At 40.2% G+C, this 27,166-nt stretch overlaps 1 protein-coding gene across 1 annotated transcript in view; it reads left to right on the top strand.

Annotated features, from left to right (window-relative positions):
- smtla (somatolactin alpha) overlaps positions 1 to 27,166 on the top strand; it is a 34,894-nt gene that overhangs the window by 3,637 nt on the left and 4,091 nt on the right. Inside the window, 2 exon segments of the mRNA XM_034168772.1 lie at positions 16,660 to 16,950; positions 19,495 to 19,608. Of these exon segments, the coding sequence (XP_034024663.1) occupies positions 16,660 to 16,950; positions 19,495 to 19,608 (405 nt within the window).

The raw sequence follows: 27,166 nt of genomic DNA, 5'->3' as shown, positions 1-27,166 counted from the left end.
AGGAGAGGAGCCTGAAAGCTGAAGGCTCTGCCTCCCATTCTACTCTTACAAACCCTAGGAACTACAAGTAAGCCCGCAGTCTGAGAGCGAAGCGCTCTAATGGGGTAATATGGTACTACGAGGTCCCTAAGATAAGATGGGACCTGATTATTCAAAACCTTATAAGTAAGAAGAAGAATTTTAAATTCTATTCTAGAATTAACAGGAAGCCAATGAAGAGAGGCCAACACGGGTGAGATATGCTCTCTCCTGCTAGTCCCCGTCAGTACTCTAGCTGCAGCATTCTGAACCAACTGAAGGCTTTTTAGGGAACTTTTAGGACAACCTGATAATAATGAATTACAATAGTCCAGCCTAGAGGAAATTATGCATGAATTAGTTTTTCAGCATCACTCTGAGACAAGACCTTTCTGATTTTAGAGATATTGCGTAAATGCAAAAAGGCAGTCCTACATATTTGTTTAATATGCGCTTTGAATGACATATCCTGATCAAAAATGACTCCAAGATTTCTCACAGTATTACTAGAGATCAGGGAAATGCCATCCAGAGTAACGATCTGGTAGACACCATGCTTCTAAGATTTGTGGGGCCAAGTACAATAACTTCAGTTTTATCTGAGTTTAAAAGCAGGAAATTAGAGGTCATCCATGTCTTTATGTCTGTAAGACAATCCTGCAGTTTAGCTAATTGGTGTGTATCCTCTGGCTTCATGGATAGATAAAGCTGGGTATCATCTGCGTAACAATGAAAATTTAAGCAATACCGTCTAATAATACTGCCTAAGGGAAGCATGTATAAAGTGAATAAAATTGGTCCTAGCACAGAACCTTGTGGAACTCCATAATTAACTTTAGTCTGTGAAGCAGATTCCCCATTTACATGAACAAACTGTAATCTATTAGACAAATATGATTCAAACCACCGCAGCGCAGTGCCTTTAATACCTATGACATGCTCTAATCTCTGTAATAAAATTTTATGGTCAACAGTATCAAAAGCAGCACTGAGGTCCAACAGAACAAGCACAGAGATAAGTCCACTGTCCGAAGCCATAAGAAGATCATTTGTAACCTTCACTAATGCTGTTTCTGTACTATGATGAATTCTAAAACCTGACTGAAACTCTTCAAATAGACCATTCCTCTGCAGGTGATCAGTTAACTGTTTTACAACTACCCTCTCAAGAATCTTCGAGAGAAAAGGAAGGTTGGAAATTGGCCTATAATTAGCTAAGATAGCTGGATCAAGTGATGGCTTTTTAAGTAATGGTTTAATTACTGCCACCTTAAAGGCCTGTGGTACATAACCAACTAACAAAGATAGATTGATCATATTTAAGATTGAAGCATTAAATAATGGTAGGACTTCCTTGAGCAGCCTGGCAGGAATGGGGTCCAATAAACATGCCGATGGTTTGGACGAAGCAACCAATGAAAATAACTCAGACAGAACAACCGGAGAGAAAGAGTCTAACCAAATACCGGCATCACTGAAAGCAGCCAAAGATAACGATACATCTTTGGGATGGTTATGAGTAATTTTTTCTCTAATAGTCAAAATTTTGTTAGCAAAGAAAGTCATGAAGTCATTACTAGTTAAAGTTAATGGAATACTCAGCTCAATAGAGCTCTGACTCTTTGTCAGCCTAGCTACAGTGCTGAAAAGAAACCTGAGGTTATTCTTATTTTCTTCAATTAGTGATGAGTAGAAAGATGTCCTAGCTTTACGGAGGGCTTTTTTATAGAGCAACAAACTCTTTTTCCAGGCTAAGTGAAGATCTTCTAAGTTAGTGAGACGCCATTTCCTCTCCAACTTACGGGTTATCTGCTTTAAGCTACGAGTTTGTGAGTTATACCACGGAGTCAGACACTTCTGATTTAAAGCTCTCTTTTTCAGAGGAGCTACAGCATCCAAAGTTGTCTTCAAAGAGGATGTAAAACTATTGACGAGATACTCTAACTCCCTTACAGAGTTTAGGTAGCTACTCTGCTCTGTGTTGGTATATGACATTAGAGAACATAACGAAGGAATCATATCCTTAAACCTAGTTACAGCGCTTTCTGAAACACTTCTAGTGTAATGAAACTTATTCCCCACTGCAGGGTAGTCCATCAGGGTAAATGTAAATGTTATTAAAAAATGATCAGACAGAAGGGAGTTCTCAGGGAATACTGTTAAATCTTCTATTCCCATACCATAAGTCAGAACAAGATCTAAGATATGATTAAAGTGGTGGGTGGACTCATTACTTTTTGAGCAAAGCCGATAGAGTCCAATAATAGACCAAATGCAGTGCTGAGGCTGTCATTCTCAGCATCTGTGTGGATATTAAAATCGCCCACTATAATTATCTTATCTGAGCTAAGCACTAAGTCAGACAAAAGGTCTGAAAATTCACAGAGAAACTCACAGTAACGACCAGGTGGACGATAGATAATAACAAATAAAACTGGGTTTTGGGACTTCCAATTTGGATGGACAAGACTAAGAGACAAGCTTTCAAATGAATTAAAGCTCTGTCTAGGTTTTTGATTAATTAATAAGCTGGAATGGAAGATTTCTGCTAATCCTCCGCCACGGCCCGTACTACGAGCATTCTGACAGTTAGTGTGACTCGGGGGTGTTGACTCATTTAAACTAACATATTCATCCTGCTGTAACCAGGTTTCTGTTAGGCAGAATAAATCAATACGTTGATCAATTATTATATCATTTACCAACAGGGACTTAGAAGAGAGAGACCTAATGTTTAATAGACCACATTTAACTGTTTTAGTCTGTGGTGCAATTGAAGGTGCTATATTATTTTTTCTTTTTGAATTTTTATGCTTAAATAGATTTTTACTGGTTATTGGTGGTCTGGGAGCAGGCACCGTCTCTACGGGGATGGGGTAATGAGGGGATGGCAGGGGGAGAGAAGCTGCAGAGAGGTGTATAAGACCACAGCTCTGCCTCCTGGTCCCAACGCTGGACAGTCACAGTTTAGAGGATCCAAGAAAATTGGCCAGATTTCTAGAAATGAGAACTGCTCCATCTAAAGTGGGATGGATGCCGTCTCTCCTAACAAGACCAGGTTTTCCCCAGAAGCTTTGCCAATTATCAATGAAGCCCACCTCATTTTTTGGACACCACTCAGCCAGCCAGCAATTCAAGGAGAACATGCGGCTAAACATGTCACTCCCGGTCTGATTGGGGAGGGGCCCAGAGAAAACAACAGAGTCCGACATTGTTTTTGCAAAGTTACACACCGATTTAATGTTAATTTTAGTGACCTCCGATTGGCGGAACCGAGTGTCATTACTGCCGACGTGAATTACAATCTTACCAAATTTACGCTTAGCCTTAGCCAGCAATTTCAAATGTCCTTCGATGTTGCCTGCTCTGGCCCCCGGAAGACAATTGACAATGGTTGCTGGTGTCGCTAACTTCACATTTCTCAAAACAGAGTCGCCAATAACCAGAGTTTGATCCTCGGCGAGTGTATCGTCGAGTGGGGAAAAACGGTTAGAGATGTGAACGGGTTGACGGTGTACACGGGGCTTCTGTTTAGGGCTACGCTTCCTCCTCACAGTCACCCAGTCGGCCTGCTTTCCCGACTGCCCGGGATCTGCCAGGGGGGAACTAGCGGCAGCTAAGCTACCTTGGTCCGCACCGACTACAGGGGCCTGGCTAGCTGTAGAATTTTCCACGGTGCGGAGCCGAGTCCCCAATTCGCCCAGCCTGGCCTCCAAAGCTACGAATAAGCTGCACTTATTACAAGTACCGTTACTGCTAAAGGAGGCCGAGGAATAACTAAACATTTCACACCCAGAGCAGAAAAGTGCGGGCGAGACAGGAGAAGCCGCCATGCTAAATCGGCTAAGAGCTAGTAGCTACGCAACCTAGCGGATTCCTAAAAACACACAAAGTGAATAATGTTTAAATAATTTAAAGGTGATTCAGCAGAAGGAGTGCCCCAATCAAGGCACCAAACAGGCCATGAAGCAGCACAGGCAACGCACGACAACAGTGCTAAAAGAGAAAAATAAAAAAAATAAATAAATAAATAAAAAAATAAAAACGAAAGCGTTAGCAAGCTAGTTAGCTTGCCAACGCTGATGAAAGTTAGCAGATAAAAGTGCTCTGTCGCGATGTTTCGACCGTTAGAGGTCTTCTTTAGGCGTTGGAGCACAGTAAAAAAGTAAAAAAAAAAAAGGTAAAAAAGTAAAAAAAAAAGTCTTGAAAAAGACTGTTAATTCAAGTCCAAAGCAGCAGGTAGCAGTCTCAGTGTAAACAGTCCCAACAGAGAGCCAAAATTCTGATGTGTAGCAGCAGGAAAGAGGAAGTCAGAACCTCATCCACCGTATAAACACTGTTTTCTGACAGAGACACAAGAGTTTCATCACAAGAGTTTCACAAGATTTGGGACAGGTTTTACAACAGTTACCCTTCCCGATGCAAGCCAACATCACATGGAGAATGGGCAGGGGTGGCCTTGAACCAGGAACCTTCTGCTCTGCAAACTAGCCCATGAACTGCTTGGCCGCTACCTCTGCATGAGCAATCACACTGTCAAATGATAAATTGTTTGTCCCATTGTGAGGATAGTCCAAAATTCAGTGGTGTACATTCCAGGACAGGGTTTATCAAATGTTGTGAAAATGTGTTAATTAGTCACAGTCAGATTTAGTCTGCGTGTAATTATTCCATTCTGTTGTAATTTTGGCCAGATATCTTAGTAACGTCTCATTGAATTTGGATCACATTTGTTCTTTGGATGGGAAGAAGGGATTTGAATTTGGTTAAGATCAGTCAGTGATCAAAGCTGGAGGCCAAGGTGAAATTTATGGCCGAATGGTGCATGATTTATAGACAAATAATTTTATTGAAATGAGCACAGATGTTGTATGGTTGTTCATTTTCTTTTCCTACATGCTTGTTACTTTTAAAACATGGGTGTGGTCTCATTGTTTTCTCTGAGCAGTTTTGATTTCCAAATCTCTTGTTGTTAGGTCATTTGTAATCCTTACTTTATTTACATATAATGTTATATATAATTTTCATTGTTATACACTATTTTAGATTTTTATTTTACATACACTAAGATAAATTACTTCTGAAAGCTTTTTGAATGCTGGGGAACCTCTGTCTACATTTATGACTTAATGTTTTATGAACATGACACAATTTTAGAGCTCTATAAGCCTTTTTAGGAGAATGCAAGTTGAAAAAAATGTATTTTGCCATGACCTGTACATTCTGTTATGCAAAGTACAAGAAGCTTGAACCATAGAGACCACTGAGGAAGGAGCCCCAAATTAACACCCTGGAAATAAATAACCTTTGTTTTGAAGGTCCACCAGAACTTCAGGATCTCAGCAACTGATAAAAGAAGGTGAGTGGCACACTGGCTTATTGGTTAGGACTCTTGCCTCACAGCAAGATGGTCATGGAATTGTTTCCCACCAGGTCCCCTATGTGTGGAATTTGCATATTCATATGGGTTCCCTCTGGGTGCTCTGGCTTCCTCCAACCACCACATCACTGGACTGTACATCTCAAAGGTGATTAGAGCAAAAAAAAACTCACCTAAACTAAAATTGTATAAACCAGATAGAGATATTTTCCATGTAATAAACACTGTATATAACAGATTTTGTATAACAGATTTTTGCTCACATCGGACAAAACATCCTGACCAACCGCAATGCATTTTCATTAAAGACCCCTCACATGTACCGGACAAAGCACTCTGGACGTGCACAGTAACACAGGTACAAAATTAAAGTTCATCGCTGACACTCACCGATTTGAGGAAAGTTGGACAGGAGTCATTTCCGTGATTAAAAGCCTGACCGTTTATTTTTTCAAACCGTGCTCAGACACGGACTCACAGCCTGACATGCTGCACCTGTTAAAGCAGAAACAACAAAAAAGCTATGATTTAACACTTTTCTGGTTTCACTCTTTCCTCTCATATTTTAAAAGTTTTTGCAGTGTGCACGCTGATTACATTTCAATAATGGATCAAATACATTTGGCAGAAAACTCGGTAAATATAAGCAATTTTAAAACATGGAGTCAGAAAAGAGGAAATGGACTACCGTTGATTTAGAGGTTGATGATTGTAGAAAGAAAAGATTGTTGTTGGGCAAGGTCCTTAATTCCATAGTTCAGGGGTGGGCAACTTGTTCCAGAAAGGGCCAAGAGGGTGCAGGTTTTCTTTGCAGCCAATGACTCCACCTTGTGATTTCACTGATATCACTTTGAGCAGATGGAATTAGTTAATCAGTTCCACAGGGGTCCGTCTTAGGCCCCCTGCTTTTCTCCCTTTATATAGCACCCCTTGGGCATATATTGTGGCATTTTGAGATTACCTTTCACTACTCTGCTGATGATACTCAGTTATACATGCCAATAACTGCTGGTAATCTCATTCACATAAAATCCTTAGAAGATTGCCTTGCATCAGTGAGAAATTGGATGTCTAGAAACTTCCTACTTTTAAACTCTGATAAGACTGAAACGATTATTCTTGGTCCAGTGATTCATAGACATCAATTTGACCAGTTAACGCTTAGCCTAGGCTCGTGTGTAATACATCACACTGACAAAGTGAGGAATCTTAGGGGTAATTTTTGATCCTACAATGTCCTTTGACCTCCATATTAGAAATATTACGAGGACTGCTTTCTTCCAACTGCAAAATATAGTGAAGATTCATCCCGTCCTGTCTATGGCTGTGGAGACCCTGATTCATGTGTTTATCTCTTCAAGATTGGACTACTGCAATGTTCTATTTTCTGGTTTACCACAGTCTAGCATTAGGGGTCTCCAATTGGTTCAAAATGCTGGAGTCAGACTTTTGACACGAAGCAGAAAGTTCGACCACATTACACCCATTTTGGCATCCCTTCACTGGCTTCCTGTCCCAGTGAGATCAGATTTTAAGGTTCTACTACTAGTCTGTAAAATTTTTCACAGACTGGCACCTCTGTACTTAGCTGACCTAATTAAGCCTTATGTACTGGCCTGAGCTTTGCATTCTCAGGGTGCAGGACGACTTTCTGTCCCTAGAGTGAATAAGAAATCTGCGGGTCATGGAGCTTTCGCTTATCATGCCCCTGTTCTGTGGAATGATCTCTCTGCATCAATAAAACAGACAGATTCTGTGGAGACTTTCAAGTCCAGACTTAAGACGCACTTATTTTCCCTTTTGTATGGCTAGCATAGCTAGGAAACGGAGCGTGCTGCGGCCTCAACTTTATTTAAATTCTGGGTCTTTTAGTGAAGCTTAGGGCTAGTGGCCGGCGATTACCTGAGTATTTCCTCTGCACCAACAGCATTTCCTGTATATTCGTTTTGTGAATTGCTCTGTAATTTATGTCTGTAGCATGGCCCAAGCAGAGGGTGACCCCTTTGAGTCTGGTCAGCTTGAGGTTTCTTCCTCAGTGGGAGTTTTTCCTTACCACTGCTGCTCTGGGGGGTGAGTAAGGTTAGACTATACTTGTGTGAAGCACCTTGAGGCAACTCTGTTGTGATTTGGCACTATATAAATGAAAATAAATTGAAATTTATACATATTTTAGGCAAAATTCAATGGGCCACCTGAATTCAATTCAAAGGATTCAATGGAATTTTATTGTCATATGCACAAAGGAACATGTTCCCTGCACAATGAAATGTGTCTACTGCATTTAACCCATCCTAATTGCCAGTTAGGAGCAGAAGTCGCCATTAGGTGCCCGGGGACCAGCTCCAGATGTACATCCCTGCCTTGGTCAACAGCAGGGCTGAGCAAACCAAGACGGACCCATAACAAACGACACACACATAACACACAACATAAGCCGGCCCGGTACATAAACGCATATAAAAAGCACACACGAGGTAAGGAAGAGAAAAAAACCCTCGTAGCCACTGCATTACACAGCAGCAATGAGGAAAAAAAAAACCCCATCAGCACAGAAAAACAATAATCACACAGACAAACAAAGACGCAGGACGACAACCGAGATTTGAAAGTCCAGTTTATCAGAACACTCCGGAGGCAGCCTATTAGGCGCCATCAATGGCCTTGTCCGACAATCCTGGAAGGGGGAGGGGCTCAGCCCTGAGCAGTCAACGGTCCACAGTCAACGTCAGTGCTGGAGAAGCTGAGGGGAGGGGGATGACCAGGGAGCGAGGCTTAAGTGTTGATCTTCTTGAGGAGGTTTTTTATCGCAGCGGCCTTGAAGTGCAGCTGTGTTTGGGGAAGCCAAATGAATATCCAGATTAGCAGACGCCTGAAAGATTCCACAGTTCTGAGAACAGAGTGGCTCTCAATACATCTGAATGTAGGATGTGGTCTTTACTGACGGTCAAAGCGGATTTCCAGAGCTGCAATCCTGCCCGAGATGTTTTCCAGCGTGCGGTTAACACCCGCCGACTGCGCAGCCACTGCCTTCCCAATCGAATCAATCATGTGGGGCAGCCTGGACGGCCCAGTTATTGCTGCTTCCACGTTCTTAATTTTCCGGTAAACCAGCGCCATGCCCGCTCCACACAGCAGAAAGCCGGTCACCACCAAGCCAAATATATACACATCTTCAACGTCCTCCACAGAAAGCGTGTAAAGGCACATGACCTGCCATCTCCTCCACGAGTCCATCACGTAACCCATTACATGCGTCCCGGCAGGTCAGGTCCTCCGCCCCTGAATGTCTTGTGGAAAAATAGTGTCAATGGCGTTCAGAGACCACTTTAACAGATCCATTTTTGTCGTTTTCCAGAAGTGCAAAGCTGCAGCCTCACAGACAACACGCCACAGAAGCAGGAAAGATAAGGAGGAAGGGAGAAGAAAATGCGTCCGTCTCGGCTGAGTGCAAGCTGGCAAAAAAAAAAAAAAAAAAATCCATTATATGTAAGTTTTACTGTAGTTAAAAAAAACTATCCCTGAGTCAGTTTTGTTCCCTCCAGGTGCCCCTGTGTCCTCCCACTTCAAATGACATGCAGGTTAGGTGGATTGGAAACTTTAATTTGATCACAGGTGTCAAGGCCAGTGCTAGCCATTTGGATGCCCTAAGCACAAATGCTTTATATATATATATATATATATATATATATATATATATATATATATATTTTTTTTTTTTTTTTTTTTTTTTTTTTTTTCTTAAAGGCAAACATACTGGTAGACCAAGGAAGACATCAAAGCGTCAAGACAGAAAACTTAAAGCAATATGTCTCAAAAATCAAAAATGCACAACAAAACAAATGAGGAACGAATGGGAGGAAACTGGAGTCAATTAATTGTTGAAGCTTTGTAGGTGGAATTCTTTCCCATTCTTGCTTGATGTACGACTTCAGTTGTTCAACAGTCCAGGGTCTCCATTGTCGTATTTTGCGCTTCATAATGCGCCACACATTTTCATTGGGCAGCAGGTCTGGACTGCAGGCAGGCCAATCTAGTACCCGCACTTTTTACTTGTTATTATCTATCGTCCACCTGGTCATTACTGTGAGTTTCTCTGTGAATTTTCAGACCTTTTGTCTGACTTAGTGCTTAGCTCAGATAAGATAATTATAGTGGGCGATTTTAACATCCACACAGATGCTGAGAATGACAGCCTCAACACTGCATTTAATCTATTATTAGACTCAATTGGCTTTGCTTAAAATGTAAATGAGTCCACCCACCACTTTAATCATATCTTAGATCTTGTTCTGACTTATGGTATGGAAATTGAAGACTTACCAGTATTCCCTGAAAACTCCCTTCTGTCTGATCATTTCTTAATAACATTTACATTTACTCTGATGGACTACCCAGCAGTGGGGAATAAGTTTCATTACACTAGAAGTCTTTCAGAAAGCGCTGTAACTAGGTTTAAGGATATGATTCCTTCTTTATGTTCTCTAATGCCATATACCAACACAGTGCAGAGTAGCTACCTAAACTCTGTAAGTGAGATAGAGTATCTCGTCAATAGTTTTACATCCTCATTGAAGACAACTTTGGATGCTGTAGCTCCTCTGAAAGAGAGAGCTTTAAATCAGAAGTGCCTGACTCCATGGTATAACTCACAAACTCGCAGCTTAAAGCAGATAACCCGTAAGTTGGAGAGGAAATGGCGTCTCACTAATTTAGAAGATCTTCACTTAGCCTGGAAAAAGAGTCTGTTGCTCTATAAAAAAGCCCTCCGTAAAGCTAGGACGTCTTACTACTCATCACTAATTGAAGACAATAAGAACAATCCCAGGTTTCTTTTCAGCACTGTAGCCAGGCTGACAAAGAGTCAGAGCTCTATTGAGCCAAGTATTCCTTTAACTTTAACTAGTAATGACTTCATGACTTTCTTTGCTAATAAAATTTTAACTATTAGAGAAAAAATTACTCATAACCATCCCAAAGACATATCGTTATCTTTGGCTGCTTTCAGTGATGCCGGTATTTGGTTAGACTCTTTCTCTCCGATTGTTCTGTCTGAGTTATTTTCATTAGTCACTTCCTCCAAACCATCAACATGTCTATTAGACCCTATTCCTACAAGGCTGCTCAAGGAAGCCCTACCATTAATTAATGCTTCGATCTTAAATATGATCAATCTATCTTTATTAGTTGGCTATGTACCACAGGCTTTTAAGGTGGCAGTAATTAAACCATTACTTAAAAAGCCATCACTTGACCCAGCTATCTTAGCTAATTATAGGCCAATCTCCAATCTTCCTTTTCTCTCAAAAAGTCTTGAAAGGGTAGTTGTAAAACAGCTAACTGATCATCTGCAGAGGAATGGTCTATTTGAAGAGTTTCAGTCAGGTTTTAGAATTCATCATAGTACAGACACAGCATTAGTGAAGGTTACAAATGATCTTCTTATGGCCTCAGACAGTGGACTCATCTCTGTGCTTGTTCTGTTAGACCTCAGTGCTGCTTTTGATACTGTTGACCATAAAATTTTATTACAGAAATTAGAGCATGCCATAGGTATTAAAGGCACTGTGTTGTGGTGGTTTGAATCATATTTATCTAATAGATTACAATTTGTTCATGTAAATGGGGAATCTTCTTCACAGACTAAGGTTAATTATGGAGTTCCACAAGGTTCTGTGCTAGGACCAATTTTATTCACTTTATACATTTCCCTTAGGCAGTATTATTAGACGGCATTGCTTAAATTTCATTGTTACGCAGATGATACCTAGCTTTATCTATCCATGAAGCCAGAGGACACACACCAATTAGCTAAACTGCAGGATTGTCTTACAGACATAAAGACATGGATGACCTCTAATTTCCTGCTTTTAAACTCAGATAAAACTGAAGTTATTGTACTTGGCCCCACAAATCTTAGAAACATGGTGTCTAACCAGATCCTTACTCTGGATGGCATTACCCTGACCTCTAGTAATACTGTGAGAAATCTTGGAGTCATTTTTGATCAGGATATGTCATTCAATGCGCATATTAAACAAATATGTAGGACTGCTTTTTTGCATTTGCGCAATATCTCTAAAATTAGAAAGGTCTTGTCTCAGAGTGATGCTGAAAAACTAATTCATGCATTTATTTCCTCTAGGCTGGACTATTGTAATTCATTATTATCAGGTTGTCCTAAAAGTTCCCTGAAAAGCCTTCAGTTAATTCAAAATGCTGCAGCTAGAGTACTGACAGGGACTAGAAGGAGAGAGCATATCTCACCCATATTGGCCTCTCTTCATTGGCTTCCTGTTAATTCTAGAATAGAATTTAAAATTCTTCTTCTTACTTATAAGGTTTTGAATAATCAGGTCCCATCTTATCTTAGGGACCTCATAGTACCATATCACCCCAATAGAGCACTTCACTCTCAGACTGCAGGCTTACTTGTAGTTCCTAGGGTTTGTAAGAGTAGAATGGAAGGCAGAGCCTTCAGCTTTCAGGCTCCTCTCCTGTGGAACCAGCTCCCAATTCAGATCAGGGAGACAGACACCCTCTCTACTTTTAAGATTAGGCTTAAACTTTCCTTTTTGCTAAAGCTTGTAGTTAGGGCTGGATCAGGTGACCCTGAACCATCCCTTAGTTATGCTGCTATAGACTTAGACTGCTGGGGGGTTCCCATGATGCACTGAGTGTTTCTTTCTCTTTTTGCTCTGTATGCACCACTCTGCATTTAATCATTAGTGATTGATCTCTGCTCCTCTCCACAGCACGTCTTTTTCCTGGTTCTCTCCCTCAGCCCCAACCAGTCCCAGCAGAAGACTGCCCCTCCCTGAGCCTGGTTCTGCTGGAGGTTTCTTCCTGTTAAAAGGGCGTTTTTCCTTCCCACTGTTGCCAAGTGCTTGCTCACAGGGGGTCGTTTTGACCGTTGGGGTTTTTCCGTAATTATTGTATGGCCTTGCCTTGCAATGTGAAGCGCCTTGGGGCGACTGTTTGTTGTGATTTGGCGCTATATAAATAAAACTGATTTGATTCGATTTTACTACGAAGCCACGCTGTTGTAACATGTGCAGAATGTGGCTTGGCATTGTCTGGCTGACATAAGCAAGGATGTCCCTGAAAAAGATGTTGATTGGATGTGTTCCTCCAAAACCTGGATGTACCTTTCAGAATTGTTGGTGCCATCACAGATGTGTAAGTTGGCCATGCCATGGGCACTACCACACCTCCATACCATCACAGATGCTGGCTTTTGAACTTTGTGCTGGTAACAATCTGGATGGTCCAGTTTCAGTTTATGTCTGTCCATTTCAAATGAGCTCCAGCCCAGAGAAGGTGGCAGCGTTTCTGGATGTTGTTGACGTATGGCTTTCGCTTTGCATGGTCGAGTTTTAACTTCCACTTGTAGATGTAGTGACGAACTGTGTTAACTGACAATGGTTTTCTGAAGTGTTCTTGAGCCCAGGCAGTAAGATCCTTTACACAATGATGTCAGTTTTTAATGCAGTGCCACCTGAGGGATCGAAGTTCACGGGCATTCGGTGTTGGTTTTCAGCTTTGCTGCTTACGTGTAGAAAGTTCTCCAGATTTTCTGAATCTTCTGATTATATTATGGACTGTAGATGATGGAATCCCTTGCATTCCTTGCAATTGAAAGTTGAAACGCATTGTTCTTAAACTGTTGGGCTATTTTTTCACACAGTTGTTCACAATGTTGTGATCCTCACCCCATCTTTGCTTGTGAACAGCTGAGCCTTTTGGGGATCCTCCTTTTATACCCAATTATGACACTCACCTGTTTCCAAACAGGTGTTCTTTGAGAATTCATCAACTTTCCCATTCTTTTGTTGCCCCGTCCCAACTTTTTTGAAATGTATTGCAGGCATCCATTTCAAAATGAGCAAATATTTGCACACAAACAACAGTGCTCTACAGCATCATACTAATTCGTCACATGGATCAACATAAGGCACTAGCTCAAGTTAGCACGCGTCAACTGACAAATCCTCACAAAAGCACTATGCAACAGAAGCATTAAACTTACTTGGTGTTCATAAAACACACACAAAACTAGAAATGAATGTTCTTTGTGTCTGCTTTCATCAGCTCCCGAACAGTAACAGTTGCGCAGCGCACCGCATTCACTGATCAGGTGCAGTTCAAGCGCATCTCAGAAATCCTAGCGCTGAACAAATAGGCTTTCAGACAAGCTTATTATGGTTGATTTTTTTGGTGCCCCTGCGGCACTTGGAGCTCAACGTGCTGTGCGGAACGACGGCACTGGTAGGTGTGTGTGGGTGTGAATGTGTTTGTCTGTCTATATGTGGCACTGTGACAACCTGTCATGCTGTCCAGGGTGTACCCCACCTCACACCATATGACTGCTGGCATAGGCTCCAGCCTCCCCCCCTAATGTTAATTTATGGATGCGGATTTATTTTTAATCACCCAACACACTAGCCCCAGTTCTCTTTAATTTTCTGCACATTCACCATCTGAGTTACCAATAGAGTCAACAAAAACAAGATGTTTTAAGAGAAGCCTTCAAATTGTAAAAGAAAAAAACCTTATAAAAGTAAAGGGATGCCAGACAAAGACAAACTGAGAATGAGTGAATAAGATGCCTTAGAGGAGAACGCTGCGTCATATTAAAAAGCTTCAATGTGAATATGTGAAGACAGGCTTCAAGTGTCTTGACAGTGTGAATAAGAAACACTTGTGTGACATCTATTTTAGTAACATAAAACCTGTCAGTAGCTATTTCCTGACCTCCTGCCCACTCCTTGTACTTAAAAATTCTTTGCAGACAGCTGCTTCATTTGTTTTCTTAGCAATAAAAAGTTGTTAAAAACAAAATCACCATGAGAATACAGTTTTATTTAATAGTCTTATTTGAATGTGCTTATATCAGTGTTCATATAGTGATATATAATTTATTGTTTGTCAAGTGTAACAATAAACATATTACTCAGGTAAAATCCCACTTCTGTAATCGATAGGCATCCGAAATGCATTAAGCAAATGCTCAATGAAACTGGCAAGCCTCCTGTTGCCAACAATCTTCTTTTTACTGGAGATTACACTGATAAAAGAATCAATTTGGAAGACATAAAAAGAGTACTAAATATATTTAAGAAAATCCAAGCCAAGATTAGTGTAGTTAATGGATTCCTCAGATGCTCAAAGCACTTTGAGCGTCTGTTGCAGATGGAAAAGTGCTATATAAATGCAGTCCATTTACACCTACGAGGTCTGTGATATAAAAAGCGGTCAAAAAAGAAATGGATTTGATCCATATGTTTTTACGTCAGACATGCTTGAACCCTCGTGCGCATGCGTGAGTTTTGTCATGCCTGTCGGTGACGTCATTCGCCTGTGGGCAGGCTTTGAGTGAGGTGTGGACTCCCCCTCCTGTCGGAATCTCTTTGTCTGAAACGCTGGTGGAGACGGCGCACGTTACTTTATCAAATTTTTTCAGCTGGTTTTCGGTGTAAAGTTTAACGGCTGATGAGAGATTGTGGAGTTTCTTTCGCTTTACCACAGCTCACAAAGCGGATCGGCATGGCGCAGTCGGAGGTGGCGTCCGTCTGGCTGTTTCGAGCTGAAAACATGCTAATTTAAAGCTCTGTTCACCCAGGACGTCGTCAGAGAACAGAGAAGTTTCAGAAAAAGCCGGCATCAGGAGTTTACCCGGACATTCCACTGTTGAAGGAGATTTTGTAATGAAAGAACGTGCGGACGAATTTGCCGAGTCAGATCCGTGACGATGTGGCAAATCCGTCTGCGCCGCGACATGAAAAACACCTCCGTGTTGAAAACCATTTGTAAAATTCAGGCGGCTTTTGATGGCTTTCAACAAGTGAGTATCTGAGAAATTGTTTAACAGCTTGGGCATGTTCCAACTTGTCCGTTAAGGTTTCCAACGGAGGGTTTTTCCTGTGGCGAACCCCCTGCGGTTGGGTCCGGCCCGACATGTGAATCTGCGCGCACGTTCTTTCATTACAAAATCTCCTTTAACAGTGGAATGTCTGGATAAACTCCTGATCCCGAATTCTTCTGAAAGTTCTCTGTTATCTCACGACGTCTTGGGTCCACAGAGCCTGAAATTAAGAAGTTTTCAGCTTGAAACAGCGAGACGACGCCACCTCGGAGCACAGATCACCGTCAGGCGCCGTGGGCCGTCCTTACGGCGACAGTAAAACTCCAAAATCTCTCATCAGCCGTTAAAATTTTCACCGAAAACCAGCTGAATTTATCGAATGGTGTCCACTCAGTTGTGCCTTACAGGTTTTGAAAAAATTTTTATCAAACAAAGCAGCAGTCTCTGAGCCATTCCTAAACAATGAAAAAATCGACAAGAGGGTGGGCACTCCTCACTCAAAGACTGCCCACAGGCGAATGACGTAACCGACAGGCGTGAAAAAACTCTCGCATGCCCACGAGGGTTCAAGCATGTCTGATGTAATGACACGTGATTCAAATCCATATAGTTTTTGAAAAAAATAATAAGGTCCGTTACTTTTCTCACAGACCTCGTACTTTGGCGAGCATTGCCATATTTTAAGTGTGCATGGATTAGGAGTAAATAGGGTTTCTTTTCTTCAACAAACAGAAATGCCACTTATGAGGAGAGCTTGACACACTAATGGTTTTAGGAGTGAAATGGAGTATGACTGTTGAAAAAAAAAAAATAGCTTTGAAAAGGATTTGCAAGATCCCACTGATTTCATTCATTCAGCCATTTCTTGTTGTGTCATTGACAGTCCTAGTCGTCTTCTCTGCTGAGAATGCTTAAATCGATTACATCCTTACCGCAGCTGAAAAGAAGGATTTTTGTGTCTGCTATTTTTGTGGACTTTTGTTTGATAAATCATATCCTTTTGTTTGATAAATCATATCAGTCTCCAATTTAATTCTTGGATTATTGCCCTGTGTTATCTGCATGACAGGTGGAATAAAATGCCACATTTTCTGTACTATTTTTAAATTGAGATCAGGGCATGCAAGATTTATATAATCTGATAGAGTCTGAAATGTTCTTTTTAACTTTAAACTAAGAGACAGATGCACATGGCTTTGCATTGATCTGACACGTTGGTGTTATTCATGGAGAGCATTCTCCTTTTACAAGTACTTAGCACAACTGTTTGACCTTTTTCTTCATTCATGCCCTGGTGAGTCCATAAAAGAGAGGTCAGGATGTCAGTCTACTATCATCACAATCCACATGATGGCAGGTAATGCATTACCCTAGTCAAGCAAATACTACAATTTCATGATTTGTGGCAGCATGTGTTTTTACATGCATTTACCTGAGCAATTGTGTTCATTTTATTTTTTTGTCTACCTGTGAATATGTGCATCCATGTGTGATTGCAGTCACACTGCTGGGCATATGGGCTGTTTGTCTCTGGCCTTATCTGCTTTCCAAAAGCATCCCCCTAAACTGTGATGAAGACCATGGTGGCATCTCCAGCTGTCCCTCCATCTCACAGGAAAAACTTCTAGACCGAGTTGTCCAGCACGCTGAGCTCATCTACCGTACCTCTGAAGAATCACATACCTTGTTTGTGAGTATCATCCACCATTGATTTGAAATAATTGCATGTTCTTTGAGGTGAAAATTTTTCCAGAGTGGTCTTACAGCACTGCAAGGGCATGAACACAGTCTGTCACACATTGTCCAGTAAGGCACAATGTTTGTAAAATATATGTTAAAATTAACAGCTCAGTTTTTTTGTTGTTGTTTTTGTGTTTTCTTACTATCAAATATAATGATTAAAAAACTATGTAAAAAACCTAATCTTAAATGCTAAATTTTTAATGGATGAAAAGTTATTGTTTATTGCTTGGGTTTTAAAAGTAATTATACAGTAGAACAACTACTTTAGGAAATCATATTCACAACATTGTTTGTAAAATATATGTTAAAATTAACAGCTCAGTTTTTTGTTGTTTTTTGTTTTCTTACTATCAAATATAATGATTAAAAAAACTATGTAAAAAAAAACCTAATCTTAAAGGCTAAATTTTTAATGGATGAAAAGTTATTGTTTATTGCTTGGGTTTTAAAAGTAATTATACAGTAGAACAACTACTTTAGGAAATCATATTCACAACATTGTTTGTAAAATATATGTTAAAATTAACAGCTCAGTTTTTTGTTTTTTGTTTTCTTACTATCAAATATAATGATTAAAAAAACTATGTAAAAAAAAACCTAATCTTAAAGGCTAAATTTTTAATGGATGAAAAGTTATTGTTTATTGCTTGGGTTTTAAAAGTAATTATACATTATACAGAACAACTACTTTAGGAAATCATATTCGCAACATGGTTTATACAGATGACGTTTATCATCACCTAGTTGTACATAAGAAAGGTTTTACCTTTTAAACCACCATATGTGTGTGTTTGTGAAATATTTAACTAAACAGGGTAGCAAATGCTAAATGTTCAGCTAAAGATTTAAATATTATGTTGCTGTATCTAATTATTTTGCTTAGTAATTAGTGAAATGTCAAGCACATATTTAGCAAAATATTTATCATTTGTGAAACATTTAGGCTATAACTAAATTTTTATCTGAATGTCTGTCGCTGCTCTCTGCTGTAAATTCATTGACTTACAATGCTAATGCAGGGAAAAATACTTAATAATAAAAATAATAATAAATATATAGATAGCTCGATAGATAGATCGATGCATCTGACTTCCTCCCACTTTCAAATTCATGCAGGTTAGGTGAATTGGACATTTTAAATTGACTGTAAGTGAGAGTATGACTGTGTTTGTTTGTGTATATGTGAACCTATAATATACTGGCATCCTGTCCGCGATGTGCACCGCCGGTCGCTCTATGACTGCTGGAATAGGCTGTAGCACCCTCTTTGCTCTTAACTGGAGTAAGTGGCTGTACAAAAAGAATGAATATATGTGTGAGTATGTGAAGATATTTTTTGTGATTTATATTCAGAATTACAAAAACCTGATTACCGTTGGATTACACCCTAATGCATAAATCTACAAATACAGCAAACAGGGCATAATCATTGCTGAAAAGAAAATTGATCAATATGATGTTTTTGAAAATAAGAGAGAGATTATCCAAAAGAATTCAGCTTTAAAAGTTAAAGTGTAGTGATATGAGTTTTTGTTTTCTTTTTAATGTCTTGCATTCTCCAGTGTAAAATATTAATATTGGAAGCTTTTCATTATTTTTGCAGTATATGTATTTTATAATTACTATGCTTTAATCATTCAAAAGAATTTTCTCTGTCAAAAAAATGCAGGACGAGATGCACTGACTCTGTGTTCAACCATCATTGTTAAGACTGCTGTCATGTTCTCTCTTTTCTGAATCAAAGATGTTCTATTGAAGGAGCCCCTGCAGCGGACTAATTTGAATGTGATAATGATGCAATTCAACAGCGAGACCACAGGTTTTACAGCCTGTTGATTCCTTTTCACTTTGAGTCTGAGGTTCATGAAATGCTCTTTGAAATTATCCAATGTCAGGCTTGAAGAACAAAATGTAGCCCCCTTTGGAACTGTGGACCACAAAACCTGTATGTTGTTATTCGATCTTCACCCTTATGCTTCTGCATAAATGTATTTTCGTAATTTCAGTCCAATAATAATGAAATTAGCACAATATATGTGTAGATTTCAAGAACCTGTTCAAATTACCTCAAATTATAGCTGATTAATTTAAAAACTGAGAAGTATTTTCTACGTTGTGAACAGACTCATCTAATTGACAAATTTGGCCAATTTGTATGGGGCCCCAAAGTGGTAGCCCTCCAGAATGGTTGATTGCAAATGGATTACATAATCCACACCCAATTTTCATCAGAACCCCCTAAAATGTGGAAATCTTTGGCTGCCTCGAAGGTAGGTGGATGAAGTGGTATTGTGGCTCCCCCAGATCCCTTTTTCCTGGGGCTCCCAGAGTCCCTTGAAATGCCCCTGGTGGGAATAGACAAACAGAAGACCCACATCTTAGCAGCCATGATTTACAGAGTGTATGTAGTCAGATATGCATGTTTTGCATGTGCACATAACTATGTCATATTTACTTGTATGTTTTTTCTGCATGGTTGTGTGGACTGCAGGAGAATATGTTTGTCCCAATTCCACTGCGTCTCCCGGGGAACCAGAGAGGTTATGTATGCATCACCAAAGCCCTACCCCTCCCCACCTCCAAAAGTGAAATTCAACAGATATCTGTAAGTGCATCATCATTGAAATTTATCAGCCCCTCTGGTGGAAGTTTTACCTTAAGAAATTTCTGTGTGGGTGTCCAAGCAATATAAATGTAAAAGTGTGTGTGTGTGTGTGTGGGGGGGGGGGGGGGGGGTGCACCTCAGTACCGATACAGGCTGACTCAGAAATACAAAGACCCACACACCCACGTACACACATACACACACACACTAACACCACTGTTTTTCATTTGAGAATGGCGATTTGAAAAGAAAAAAAAAAAAAAACAACCTGCAGTTGTGGTCTGGAGTTTATGTACATTCATCATAGGTGTGAATGTCATGATAATGTTGGGCTTTTATTGATGTCATTCAACTGTTTTTTGTTTTGTTTTTTTGCCACAGTGGAATGATTGCACAGCATACAGCATTACTGACTTTAAATAACAAGAAATGGGTGCAAAAGTTTTGAATTTATTTTGGATCTTCTCTACTTCACCCAGGGTCAAAATTTACACATATAGGCTCAAATATACACATGCATTCACTTCAATCTTTTAAGAAGCAGTGCTGAATGCTCTACTATGTCTTTTAACATGACAAGTCCAAGGCCTGTTAACTCCTTGTTCATCATCATGATTGAAGGACAACCAGTATTTTGCCTTTGCCAGCATGCAAAGGATGTGTTTGACAGCACTCATTGGACTGACCAATACTTAGAAAAAAGAAAAGTCGAAGGAACTCAGTGAAGAGCTAAGAAGAGTTGCAGGTTTGTACAATGTGTATAGCTTGTGGTTATACAATCTTATATTTATTCTGACTTCTATTTAAATGCAGGGACTATGAACTAGGGATGTCCCAATCAGGTTTTTTTGTCCCCGATCCGATTCCGAGTCATCTTGATTTTGAGTATCTGCCGATACCGAGTCCCGATCTGATACTTTAAAAAACTGAATGAACAATGAACAAATGCTAAATATATAATAATTTAATTTTAATCACCTTATTTTATTATTTATCACTTAAACAGTGCACTTCACCTTGAGGTAGCTTGAACAATCAAGTAATAATCTACCAGACTTAAAAAATGTACAATTTTCCATGTTATTTTATTTGTCTAAAAATAAATGTCAAAGGTTCCTTATGTTAAACAAGAAATTATCTATCTGAAATAACAGGCGATTTTAATTTGTAGATGAAAGGTTTCTACAAGAACCATTTATTGATTTAGCTATTTAATATAAGTATTCTAAACTTTTTTAAACAGTAATCAGAAATTTTGAGGGTAACAAACAACAACAACAAAAAAACATTTCCAAGGATTTTTCTTCAGACACGTGGTTTCTGCACTGATCTGTGGTTCAAATCCCCGCCTGACTGGAAATCACTAAGGCCTCTGGGGAAGATCTTTAATCCCATATTGCTCCGGTGTATAGTGAGTGCCTTGTATGGCAGCACCCTGACATCGGGGTGAATGTGAGGCATAACTGTAAAGCACTCTGAGTGTCTGATGCAGATGGAAAAGTGCTATATAAATGCAGTCCATTTACCATTTGTACAGATCAGTGGTTTCTGCCACTAGTCTTCCGTGTTTTGGCCCGACGCGTCATTCCTGTTGGACAGCGCGAAGCTACGTCACAGCTCAGAGTGTCGAAAGTTCAAAAGTCAACTTGAAAAGTAAAAGAAAAAAACAACTTACATTTGCATCCTGACAGTCCTCAGTGTACCCCTCTGATGCTTTAGCAGTGTTCAACAAGTTTCAGAGCAGCGCAGTGAGCATGAATGAAGACGGAAGCTCTTTAAAATGTGCTCGTGCACACACCATCTCTCGCTCTGTTTGTGCAGACAAATGATCACAGGACAATTTGTTTTTTTTCTTTTTGTTAATCAGATGACAGATCGTCGTCCTGAGACTTGGTCAGCACGGGTCCTGCTGCGCACAGAAGGATGACTGAGCAAGAGTTTCGGTGGGAAAGTGTCCATCATCCTCTTGTCATTCCATCGAGGCATCAGGCTGAGCCCGTAAACACACAAACAGCAGTTCTGTGAAAGAAACTTTGCGCGCATAACTCCCCCCACCTCTGTCCGGTTGAACTTACGTTTTTTCTTTTGTTCAATATAAAAAAAAAAAAAAGATTGAGGTTGAACTTTTGATCGCGTCAGCCCCTGCCGACAAGCGGCAATGCGCGCTCCCGTCAGAAGCGTCACGTCAAAAGCTGAGCTAAGCGACGCTTCTGGCGCCTCTAAAAAGCAATGCGTCTCCCGCCCGATGCTTCCTATGCATGAAAGGCCCATTAATCTACAATACTGAGCCTGAAATAGCGCTGATCAAACTAATGAGGATAAAATCTATATCTGATTCCTGATCGGGATGCAACGTCCAATTTCGATCAGTCTGAAACCACGTGATCGGGCCCAATTTTCGATCACGTGATCGGATTGGGACATCCCTACTATGAACCCAACACTGCAAAAACTGATATCGAAGGGCCCTGTCCCACTGGGGAGAGGATCAACTGCGCGTGAATTGAGTACACAAATTACGGGCATTCGTTGTCATCCGCAACAAAAATGGCCAAAAATGACAAATGTCCCAGTATGAATTACGGATATATTAATAATATATAGTGAATATATGATGAACAATCACAGTTATATAACGCATGTAGTGAGGAAACTGATCCGACACATTGAGATTATCACGGCAGTATTACGGGTGTATTATGAATGCATCGCACACGTGTTTGCGCGTGCACGGCATCTGCATTGCGGTCATAAAATAAGCTCACTCGGGCTGTCGGCATCACTATTCACACCAACAATACAGGCTCTGGAGCATTTGCTGGACTTGTTAATCACAGAGTTAATGTTCATGTTGTCATGCAAGGGTTAACTGTTCATGAATTTGGGGAGCGAGGGGGGGGAAGCCGCTCGGGGTGTGAGACGGGTTTTTTTTTTTTTTTTTGAGAGTGTCACAGAAAACAGACTTCAGCGTGAGTTGTGTCTAAACAGCAACTCTTCCTTTTGTTGGTGTTAAATAAAAGTCCTGGAGGAGACCCGATTGCAGCAGCTACGTCTTTGTGGATTGACACAGCCGGACCGGCACTGACTGGCAGGTATGTCGCTTTCTGCCACATATAGTACTTTGGGTTTACGTGACGTGTTTGTTATGCATTCACAGATTGTCCGCAAATCAGCTGCAAAGCAGATGTAATAAAAACACTTTATTCATGGCCAATTTGTATGCATTCGCTACAACTTATTTTAGTTTGTGATGTGGACATGATAGGCACAATATATATCTGTTTTACACACTGTCCCGGTCCGCTGCCAAGCCGCAAATCCCTGTCAGTTGCGGATATCAGCGGTTAACGGCAGATATACAGCGCATAGAGTGAGTATGTATTGTGTATGAATTGAGTATGTATGGTGTATGTAAGGCGGATGTCATCCGCATCCAGATTTTTGAGCAGCTCAGAAATCCTGGTTGTGGACATGCGTGCCTCTGCGGATGATCACGGACGTGTTCGGATGACGGCCAACTCATACAGGCATGTTACACGGATATTGCGGATGTTTGGCGAATACGGGCCAATTTTGTGCCCCATCCATACGCAAATCCTCCTAAACGCCAGTGGGACAGGGCCCTAAGAAAGTAAAAAAAAAAGACTTGTTTAAAGAAAACTTGACTTAATTTTTGCCTAAATAGAAAAGTAATGTTGTGCATTTTTACATAAGGAAAAAATGTCTTGTTTTGGAAACATATATCTCACTTTTTCTTAATAGGTTTTTCCAGCTAATATCAAGCTGTATTTAACCAGTAACAAGGAAAGGCAATGGATTTCAAATCATCCACGCAAAGGAACAAGATTGTTTTTTCATTTTAAGACAGAGGCTAATCTTAAAATAAGAAGTCTTTCTAGTTTTAAAGAACATTTTGATTATTCAGTGCCTACACTTAATTTTTCTTATCCCATTGGCAGATTTTTTGCTTAATACAAGACAACTTGGCTTGATTTTGGAATATTTGGCTTATTTTGAGAGGGACAGTTTTTGCAGTGAAGATAGTTCTTGTTTTTTTTTTCTTTTCAGGTCAGTTTAATTTCATTTTAGGAATAACCCTGTTGTGTCTGATGATTTGCGTACGTTCATGCTGGTTATACGGTTGCAAACTGAGCTTTATTTTTGAAAGAAGTTTTACCATATAACAGCATGAAAGTCCGCAAATCATCAGACCAAAGGAGTTATTTCCATTCAAATTCAGTTCCACTGTTTGCACAGTTTATTTTTCTGTAGGTAATTCGGTTGCCGAAGCTTACCGTCGAGCCGAGGCAGCATCGTTCCAACAGCGGTCAGGGCGCAGAGTAATCCATCAAACATGAAAATCCATCAAATGTGAAACGGTAACTCTGTATCAGAATTCACATCGATGATTTCGTATGGTAGCTTAAATTCACCTATTTCGGAGGCGGCGGCAGTACACAACTTTCTCTCACTCTCAGCTAATAGCGCTAACACCTAGCAGCATGCGTAGCCGGTGTTCTGTCGAATTGTGCATCTCGTCGCATAAATTGACAGTTCCGCATCCCGACAATATTGCACATGCGTGCACATGCGCAGTTGCGTGGAGGACAGGGATGACATTCGACAGAAATGACATCTCGTCAGAACCCCGGTCAGGGCACGGAGTAATACATCTAATGTGAAAGGGTCAATATTTTTGCCACCGTTACCCTGATATTATACGGTCTGACATCTCACATGCTTAACCAATCAGATTTGTGGAAAAAAAATGTAATTGGATTTGAATTATTCCTATACACTGAGGTGGAACTGGTACATAAATCATGGCTTGGTTCACACGGACTATTGGGACATCACAGTTCGATATGTGTTGAGTAAAACCTGGGTGAAAAAAATCAACAAAAATGGTTGTTTTTTCCTGACTAGCTCCTGTGATTGGAACATCTCAGTGATGGTGTGAGCATGTTTAATGTGTTATAAGAGTAGCATGGCTTATCTCAGGGCAGTGCATGTGTGGCGTGAGAAGGTGAGAGTGTATCAGTGAGTACGTGGTGTGTGTGGGGGGGGGGGGGGGGGGGGGTTACGAGGGACTGTGAATGCATCAGGGAGTGTGCCAGCAACTGTGGCAACAACAGAAAAGTTCTGAATAATTTTGAATGTGCACTTACAAACCTTACATTTTATGAACACATCCGATCCACTCACTGGGAACCCAAAGTTTCCTACACTGCTGATATAAAAGATGTAGGCAGGCCACTCTCACCCCTGAGCATCAATATTTTCTCTTTGCATTTCAATGGGTGTGAACTACACAAAGGTGTCATGAAAGAACTTATGCATGTGACATATGGTTCTGTATTACAAAACACGGCGTATTATACATATGACTGCCTGTACCAATCATGATGTCCATAACGTGGCCGTTCAGTATGAATGCACCATCCCATACCTAATGTACATCTGTTCCTGCATTTTAGGCCTGCAACATATTCCAGCCCCCCCCCCCCCCAAAAAAACCCAAACAAACAAACAAACAGAAAAAAACAAGGCAATTAGAGGTAGTACTAAGTTTTTCTTAAAAAAGAAGTTATTTCAAATTGGTTATGTTTACCAGGTGATTGCAGTCATGATTAGGTAAAAAAAAAAAGCAGTGATTATGCAGTGAAAATGATTGATATATTTACAAATAATGTTCCTCAGGAAGACTTTTATTATTATTTTTTTATTTAACCTTTATTAACCAGGTTAGTCCCATTGAGATCGAGACCTCTTTTGCAAGGGAGACCTGGACAATTACAAAGTTTCCAAATCGCGTAACCTGCATGTCTTAAATGACTGGAAGGGATTGCATATTCTCCCCGTACAGTGCATAATATTAAGCAGTTCAAGGACTCTGGATGAATTTCAGCGTATAAAGGGCAAAGGTGCAAAGTGTCAACTGTAACCGTGATCTCTGATCCCTCAGATGGCACTGCATCAATAACTGCTACTCATCAATAGCTAACATAATCACATTGCGCAAGGGACTTTGGGCAACCACTGTCAAGCACTACAGTACCGAGTTGCATCATAAATGCAACTTAAAACTTTATGGTGTAAAAAACAAACAAACAATAGGCCTTATGTCAACCTGTCCAGAAGCATCAACATCTCTGGGCTCACATGCATTTGGGTTGGACATCACACAGTGGAAATGTATCTTATGGTAAGTTGACTCAGTGTGTCCACGTCTTATTTTGGAAGAATGCATCAAAGATGAAAACGACCATCCAGAATGTTATCAGCAGCAAGTCAAAAAGCCAGGGTTTGTCATGGTATGGGCAAAGTGGCAGTGCCCATACCAATGCCAATTTAGATTTCTTTAATATCAGCACTTAATTCAATAAATTAACACATTGAGTCCACATGAGTACATTGAGATTTTAGAACATGTTGCCTTCAAGACGACATCTTTCCAGGGATTGTCTATGCATTTTCCAAAACAGTGCAAAAAATGCATTGTCTGCAATGAAATAAAAGTCAATGTAAATGTAATAATCACTGCATTTTTTTTTTGTTTGCTTGTTTTGTTTAATTTTCCATACCATCTTAACCTTTTCGGATTTAGGGTTTGTACATTGTTCCTCGTAAAATATGTTGCCCACTTGACATTGTTAACGTTCATTTTGCACGTTTCACATTTGAGCATGTCGTGCACACTGGACTGGAGGAGGGGGGATTAAAAAAAAAAAAACCCTCACATTGTACACACACATCACATGCAACAGTGCAAAAGTACATTGTTTTTCACATGCACATTCCTGCTTACAGATCATTTTAATTGTTATAATGATCACTTGAGGGAACTGACCTCCTCGTGCTGTTTGCTCTCATCAGCAGCTGAATACCGGAATAGTTTGAACTAATTAGGATGAAAGGTCTCCGGATCTCATGAATATATATATGACTGCATAACATTTCAAAACTTTTCCAAGCCTGTTCCTGATGAGATTTTGACTGCTGTCCGGTGTCTCCAGCTAAAGGTCAACCTGATCAGTGAGGTAGTAACTGCAGTAAGCACTAAAGCCAAAGGCCAGAAGAGGATGATTTATCTGACGTGAACTATAATTTGGTTAATGGGAAGTTCTACAATTATCCTCTCTCAACTAACAAAGTTATGACAAAGGCAATTTCCTTAAGAGCTCACTTTTGGCAATATTGAAATGATGCGGTTGAAAGTTATGTCATCACTATAACAGTAAATATGATCTTTGAAAGTGAACATACTGAGAAGTACTTTGTGTTAGTAAATTATTCGCTGCCTCGCTGTTGAATTATTGCCTACTCTGTGGTTTAATGGCCATTGTACGATGATCACTGCCACTTGGTTCTGAGTCGGCTTTGCTTAGAGGAATTTAAGCTTGCCCAATTGCTTCACCTACAACTGGAACTGTGGATGTTTCAAAGGAGCACTTAGCTCAAATTCATGCCATTATCAAATTGTTCAGTGTTTTTATATTAACCCTATCCCATGACTATCTGACATTTACAAACTCCGAACAGACTATAATTTGATGTA

This window comes from Thalassophryne amazonica, chromosome 4, assembly GCF_902500255.1.
Source record: "Thalassophryne amazonica chromosome 4, fThaAma1.1, whole genome shotgun sequence".
In the NCBI taxonomy this organism is placed as follows: domain Eukaryota; kingdom Metazoa; phylum Chordata; class Actinopteri; order Batrachoidiformes; family Batrachoididae; genus Thalassophryne; species Thalassophryne amazonica.
This window is presented reverse-complemented; position numbering and strand designations above follow the sequence as displayed.